General features: G+C 38.0%; 1 protein-coding gene across 1 annotated transcript; it reads left to right on the top strand.

The window, feature by feature from the left end:
- Window positions 1–3,107: 3,107 nt before the first annotated feature.
- Window positions 3,108–4,436, top strand: LOC132564409 (tRNA-2-methylthio-N(6)-dimethylallyladenosine synthase-like). The gene has a single exon (XM_060229060.1). It carries the CDS (start codon window positions 3,108–3,110, stop codon window positions 4,434–4,436), a length of 1,329 nt encoding a protein of 442 aa, XP_060085043.1.
- Window positions 4,437–7,858: the final 3,422 nt, after the last annotated feature.

The raw sequence follows: 7,858 nt of genomic DNA, 5'->3' as shown, positions 1-7,858 counted from the left end.
CTGTTTCCAGGTTAAAAATATAGATATCTGCATTACCTTGAGCCTCCCAAGAAAAAGCGATGTTTTGTTGGTTGGGAAATGGAGCTAGGCCATGCATTGTTTTTGAACTTTTTAAATAATTTTTCTCTATACCTGTTTGTAGATTAAACGTACTAAGTGTTGGCATTTTATGTCGATAGCCTATCGCAACAATAGTATCTGTCTTGGGGATAAAAGTAGGAGTTAAAATAATTTTTTGATTTTTTGTATGTTGCTGGATTGATTTCCCTGTCCAGTCCGTTGTATAGAGTTCCCGCCATTTTGTATCTGGTCTTCGGTATTGAAATGCAATCGGATTTGTAAATAAAGGATTACTACCTAAAAGGTTACTAATAAGCATGTCTGCAACAGCATCTGCTAAATCAATAATATCGCCTGAAGTTATTTTGAAACGCCGAGAGAGAATTGAATTTTTTGTCTGGACATCAAATAAATAAACATCCGTTACAATTGAATTGTTATCTAGGCTAAATTTTATTTTTAGGAGAATATCAACACCGATAGCCCCCCAAATATCCGGTTGGAAATTAAAGATAGGTGATGGGTCGTCAAGTAGAGCATCTGATGGTAGTAGTTTGAATGTGCCATGGAAGGCAATAGCTTTTTCCAAACGTTGCGTAAATCGTCGAATCTGTTCAGCAGGAGGAGCAGGAGTATCTGTTGCAGGTATTGGCATCGCAATGACAATAGGTTGAATTTGTGTGCCGTGAATATCAATAACTGGACTAGAATCCTGTGCCGAAGCTATTTCCACATATAGCGAGAAGATGACTATATGGGTGAATAGATATAATGCTTTTTGTAAAAAAATCATGTTGACCTCATTTAATCCTCTGGTGGTATTAAACGTAAAATTAGCCTTAGGGGGGTTGAAAATTCAGCAGGAGGAGCAGGAATATCAGCATTTGTTAATGCTGAAAGTGTACTACGATCTAGTAGTGGATCTCCACTAGATTTACGAATCTTATAGTTAATCAATATACCTGTTGCACTAATTAAAACATCGAGTTCTACTGGAGCCCGTCTAGACCCAGATGGCACAGACCAAACTGCACGTATCGCTGATTCCAGCTGACTAAAATAAAGACGTCCTTTAATTGTTGTCGGTAGCCCATAGCCACTAGGGCCGTCTCCTGAACCCGCTTTTTTCTTATGTGTATTTAGTAGCTTTCGTAGCCCTGCAAGTGTCTCTTGAGGGGAGGCTTGTTTTTTTTCTTTTTTTGCTGTTTGTTTTTTCGCTGTTGTTGCCGAAGGCTTTGATAGCTTCTTTTTTTTTGTTGTCTTAGAAATTTTTGGTTTAATAGCTGGCTTAGGAACTTTTTTCTTTGTCGTTTTTAGCTTGCTAGTTTTTGTTGTTTTAGGAGTAGGCTTTTTTTTAGGTATTTGTGGCCGAACCGCTGTTTGTTTAGATTGTGTCGGTGCTGTTTTATTACCACCAGCAGGAGCAAGTTCTATCTCAATTGTTTTTAGAGGGGAAGGGCGAGAAACCTGAAACATTTTTACGTATAAAAAAAGAGCTAGATGAAATATTAGGCTCAGAACAATAAACCAGAAGAGAGGCCTATCTAAACGTTGTCTTTCAATTGGATTCACGGCTTTTGTGGAGGTTCTGTTAATAGGCGTAACTTTTGTGCTCCAGTACTTTGAATAATACCAATGATCATAGCAACACGTCCATAAGGAACAGATTCATCTGCTTCTAAAAAAATAGGTTCAGATTTTCTATTCAGAATAGTTTCTGAAAGAACTGTTTCTAAACGAGTATTTGGTAAAGCAACTTGATCAATAAACACGTTGCCATTTTTACGAATACTAATGGTTAATTGTTTGTCTGTTTGAGGCGGTGCAGATGCAGATACATTTGGTAAGTTGAGGTCTAAACTTTGGTTCAACATCGGTGCTGTAATCATAAAAATAACAAGTAATACAAGCATGACATCAACAAGTGGTGTAACATTGATCTCTGAAATCGTGCGTTTACGTTGGTTTGGCGAAAAGGCCATTACTTAATATCTCTTTCTTAAAAAACGCTTACGATGGGTCCTTAAAAAAATTAGGAAAAATAAAAGTTTCTAATAGGTTTAGAAGTTCTAACCTAAATGTTAAAAGTAGGGCATCTTCTTCGTCTAACTGACGCTGTAAATAATTATAAAACCAAGCTGCAGGTATCGCTGCTAGTAAGCCAACCGCTGTTGCAATTAAGGCTTCACTAATACCTGGTGCGACAACAGCAAGGCTCGCTGAGCCAGTTTTTCCAATTTCTTCAAAGGAATTCATAATGCCCCAGACCGTCCCAAAGAGGCCGATAAAAGGTGCTCCTGAAGCTACCGTTGCTAAGAAGGTAATAAAACGTTCTCGATTTAAACGTACGTCAACCGCCGAGCGGTCTAAAGATCGTTCGATAATACGAGTCAAGTCTGTCTTTAAAAGCTGTGAGATCTGGCCAGATTCTTTTACCGTTGTTAACTGTGTAAAAGCCGCCAAAAATAATTGGGCAGTACCACTATTTGGCTGATCTTTAGCAACTTTTTCGATTTCTTGTAGATCTTTACTTTCGTAAAAAGTTTTCAAAAAAACTTTATCTGACGAGAGTATAAGTCTTCGTCGCCAAAACTTATATGCGACAATTGCCCAAGTTAAGATACTCATTAAAATTAAACAAGCTAGTACAGCTTGAACAACTATTCCAGTACCTGTCGTTGAAATTAGATGGTTTGATGCGTTAGTTGTATTGGCCAAGGCAAGAGTCATAGTTTTTTTAAATTCCTAAATAAAGGTTAAAAAAGAGAAGATTTTAAGCTGTGTGTTCGGATTATATCTTAATTACTTATACCTAATCAAAATGAGATGATGCTCCGGTTTCAATTTAGACAATGATTCTCTTTTGTTAGTACTAGGTATAAGCGGTAGTAAGGCAGCTGATTTTTTGTGGTCTTCTTAGGCTGTTTTTATAAGCTTTTCATAAGCTAAAGAAGCAGGCGTAACGATATGGTTTTAAATGACAATTATTGTAAGATGAAAGTAATGAAAACGGTCATATTGTTAACAAACCTTCATAGATATGGACAATGACTGAAAAACGCCAATACTTTATCCAAACTTATGGCTGTCAAATGAATGTGCGAGATTCTGAATTAGTGGCTGCACAGTTCGAGAGCCTAGGTATGTCAGCTGCTGTAGATAAAGCAGAAGCTGATGTTGTTTTTGTAAATACCTGTAGTGTTCGTGATAAAGCAGAACAGAAACTATATTCAGACCTCGGTCGTTTAAAACAATGGAAACAAAACACGAAAAAAATTATTGTTGGAGGATGTGTTGCACAACAGGAGCGGCAACGGATTGCTAAACGTGCACCTTATGTAGATTTGGTTATTGGCACCCATCAAGTTCGAGATATCTCACGTCATGTTATCGATAGCGAGATGGCGGCAGATACGCAAATTCGTACGGATTGGAAGCATGACGATCCTTATCAGCGGTTAGGGAAACCCGATCCTATTGTTACATGTAAACCTTCTGTTTTTGTCACAATTCAAGAAGGTTGTGATAACGTATGTACTTTTTGTATTGTGCCATTTACCCGTGGGCGTGAGGTAAGTAGACCACCAGAGGCAATACTTTCAGAAATCGAATCCTATGTTAAGTTAGGTGCTAAAGAAGTCGTACTACTTGGCCAAAATGTTAATTCATATGGTCATAAATTTTCGGAATTTCCAACATTTGCAGAGCTTTTAGCCCAAGTTCACCAGATAAAAGGCATACAACGTATACGTTTTACCTCCCCTCATCCAAAAGATTATGGGCCAGACGTTATCGAAGCATACCAAAATTTACCAAAACTTTGTCCTAGCGCACATTTACCACTGCAGGCGGGTAGTGATGCTGTTTTAAAGGCTATGGGGCGAGGTTATACAAGTCAGCAGTATCTTGATATTGTTGCTGATTTAAGACGTGCCCGTCCCGATATCCATTTTTCTACAGATATCATTGTTGGTTTTCCCGGTGAAACCCGTCAAGATTTTGAACAGACACTGGAGGTGATGGAAACTGTACGTTTTTCACAAATATATGCTTTTGTTTTCAGTCCAAGGCCTATGACACCAGCACATAAGCTTAAAGATAAAATTGATCTTCAAGAAAAAAAAATGTGGCTGCAAGAACTTTTTGAACAACAACAAAAGATTCAAACTGAAGATCAACAATACTTTCTGAATAAACAGGTAAAGGTCCTGTGGACTGAGGTCCACGATGGTATGTTGAAAGGAAGGTCTGCTCAAGGACGAGTTGTTCATGCATTAGGAGAGGACAAGCATATTGGTGAGATTGATGATGTCAAGATTGAGCGGGCAACAGCGAATGCATTATATGGGTACTTAGTGCCTGCTCGGAATCATTAGATTTCCATTTAAATAATCTAAGGTATTGTTATGACTGATATTAAAGCGAAATATGTAGTGTTTCTGACACAGGAACCAGATAATATTCCGACCCATTGGTTATCTCTATTTGAACAGGAAATGGTCCAATCTGTCTATACCGATACTTGGCAATCGTTACATCAAGTAGAAACATCTTGTGTGGTTTTTGTGTTTCCTGATAGTTATAACGATTTTGAGCCTAACAGATTTTCAGATCCCAATATGGATATCTACTGGATAGGTCTATTTTCTAATCCTGACATTAATCAGATTCGAGATGCTCTTAGTCGTGGCTATCATGAAATATTTAGTCTAACTTCTAACCCCGCACTTTTGTTAGCTCCTATTTTAAAACAACAGGCAAACCTTTCAATACCACAGCAACGTCCTCTTCAAGAAGGTTCATCATCCTATCAAGAAATTCAGATTCTGGATAGGATGCGCCGTCTCCTGCGCATCCTCGATATCCAAACACTTGTTTCTCAAACAATAAAAGAATTTACTGCGATTACTAATGAACCTGAAGGCCTAGTTTTTTTGACCAATACTGTAAATGAGGTGTTCGAGACTATTTCTTTAGATACAAAAGAAGTCGTAAATAATAAAAAACAGATGTTGTCTCTTTCTGATTTACCTATTGCTGCTGATTTGAAGAGTGGCAAAAACATACATGTAGACTGGCAAGGAAAATGGACATTATTTATTCCTATTATTGAGGTTGATGAGCTTATTGCTATCATTGCCATACCACGTTCTAAAAAAGGTAGTAGTTTATCAAAACGTCAGGAAATAGATATACGTATGTTGCGCGGATGGCTTCAAGTTGCTTTTAAAAACGCACTTGAGGCTGAATCTATACATAAGAGTATTGAACACCAAGTAGGAGAATTTGCGAATCCAACATCATTTAAACAACATTTAGAAGCAGAATTAATAAAGTCAGCACGTTACGGCCGTCAGCTAACCTTAGTTGCCTTAGAGTATGATGGCAATAAAAAACAAGGAACTGCTATTTACGAATGTATTTTGCAGTTATTACGTGATGCCGATCTTTTTGAAGAACCGAAAGGTTCACAAGCCTATATTTTGTTACCGGAAACAAACTACTTAGGAGGTGTTCATTTACTACACCGTATTGAACAAGAGCTTGCACAGCATTTTTCAGTCGAAAGTCTTTATGATCTATCAGCTACTGTAGCCAGCTGTCCATGGCATGGCCAAGATACAGAAACACTCTTGACCTATATTCAAGAGTCTATGAAATCTTTTTTAGAAATACAAAAATTTGTGTATATGATTCAAAAATCTGCACCACACCAATTAACAACAGTCTTGCCACAATGTCAAGATTTACAGTTTGACGATTTTGAACTATGGGTCCAGTCAGCATTCCATCTTGTGCAAGAAGCATCAACTCTTGATACAGATTCGACACGTATGTTACTTTTTCTAGGGGAAGAAGACAACATAAATACTATATTTACACCTTTACTAGAATATCCTGCTCGCTGGGATCGTATCTTACTCTCTTCCGTAAGTAACCAACAGAATATTGCAGCAGATAAAGTATCGATAAAGTCTGTACAGGATAAACAGATGATAGGTCATTATTTAGCACTATTAGAACGTCCAACAGGGGCTGTTGCCGTTTGGTTGAATAAAGAGTTAGAAGGTTTTTGTTGGCAAGGCGGGATTTGTAAAAACCCCCATGTAGTTCGAGCAACGTTTAACCGGTTTGAAGATGCATATGATATGCATCAGTATTGGGTATCATGATGTTATCACGTACAATTCTTTTAGGTTCCGAAAATACTGAGGCCGCAGGCAAGTTTGAAGAGCAAATACGACGCCATGGGCTAAAGTGTGATCGTCTTGTAGCCGGGCCACAAATTGTCGAACGTGCACTTTTTGAACAATACGAAGCTATTATTCTTGACCCTAGTATTACGCTGTTACCTCCTCGGCGTGTTCGTGAATTATTAGATACCAACCCACGTACAAGTAATATCCCTGTATTCTTAGCTGATTTTAGTGGTGCTGCGTTACAAAAACAGGAATTTATTCAAGATCCCTTAAAGGATCTAATTTGGTTAGAGTCTATTTTAATAGCTGGTGAGAATTCAAATAATAACGGCAGAATAAACATAGATTTGTCACAGATACTATTGCCAGATGTTTTACAGATACTATTGCAGAATAATCGTGTTGGTATTGCCGAAATAGAATCCGAGGGACAAATTGCAACGATTGAAATTACCCAATCCTATTTTGGCAACATCCAGTTTGGTGAGCATCAGTCTAAAAAAGCCTTAGCACGAATTCTGTGTTGGACATCAGGTAATTTAACGTTTTTGCCAAGATTAGATATCATTGCCAGCGAAGAAGACGATGCACATAATTTTCTATTCGATGCCTTACGTCTTGCTGACGAAGCACGTAACCTTCGCAAAGATATACCACCAGGTAGCCGCCTTCTATCTCGTGCTACTAAGAAGAATCAAGTAATTGAAGATCCTGTCCAACAAGAAATTTTGAATGTTATTGTTGGCTCTAATGGTGTTGATAGCCTGCTTGAACGCTTTAGCGCTCCTGATGCCGAAATTTTACAAGCAATATGTGTGTTAGAAGAACGAGGCTTACTAGAAATCTGTCCGCCGTTGTCAACGGGAGAGTTTCGTACACATTTCCCAGAAATTTTACGGCGAGAAACCTTAAAAGAAAAAAAATATCCTATTATTTGGATGTTAGGAAACGATATCGATTATATACATGTATTATGGAATGATACACGTCTACAAAGACGCTTAGTCAAACAAAAATCGCTACGCCATCCTACCTGCTTTGGGGCAAATGGGTGGCTGCTAGACATTGGTAATGGTTCTTTTGCTTGGTGTCGTTTTTATTATCCATCACCTTTATTTATTAATTTTTCTTTACGAACAGCGGATGAGAATACTGGTGCCGTTTTTATCTTTTCGACCAAAGAACTAGAGCATTTTTCGGCATATAAAGAGACTGCAGAGTCTCTTCAAAATTTAGGATCTCGTATTGCTTGGGTAATGCGTGACCAGATAAAAGATGTTAACGATGCTAATATTTGGCTTGCAGAATTGCGTCGAAAAATTCCAGATTTTTTTCTGCCGATGGCAATGGATCCCGCAGAACAGTTTTGGCGAGTAATACAGCGTATCTTAGGATAGAATGTGATTTGGCATCAACGGGTTTATACAGTTGTTCTCGTCTGTATTATATGTGTCTCTTGTGGACTACCATTTGGTATTTACCACGAAGTGAAATCTGGTCAGAATTTATATCGAATATCTTCCGTTTATAAAGTACCAATTGCCAAAATTCAGCAACTCAATCAGATTCAAGATCCTCGAAAAATCCAGGTAGGAGAT

This window comes from Ylistrum balloti, unplaced genomic scaffold (assembly GCF_031769215.1).
Source record: "Ylistrum balloti isolate Yb309-2 unplaced genomic scaffold, AGI_CSIRO_Ybal_v1 Utg372262, whole genome shotgun sequence".
Lineage (NCBI taxonomy): Eukaryota > Metazoa > Mollusca > Bivalvia > Pectinida > Pectinidae > Ylistrum > Ylistrum balloti.
Note: the sequence above shows the minus strand (reverse complement) of the source record. Positions and strands in the feature narration are given on the sequence as shown.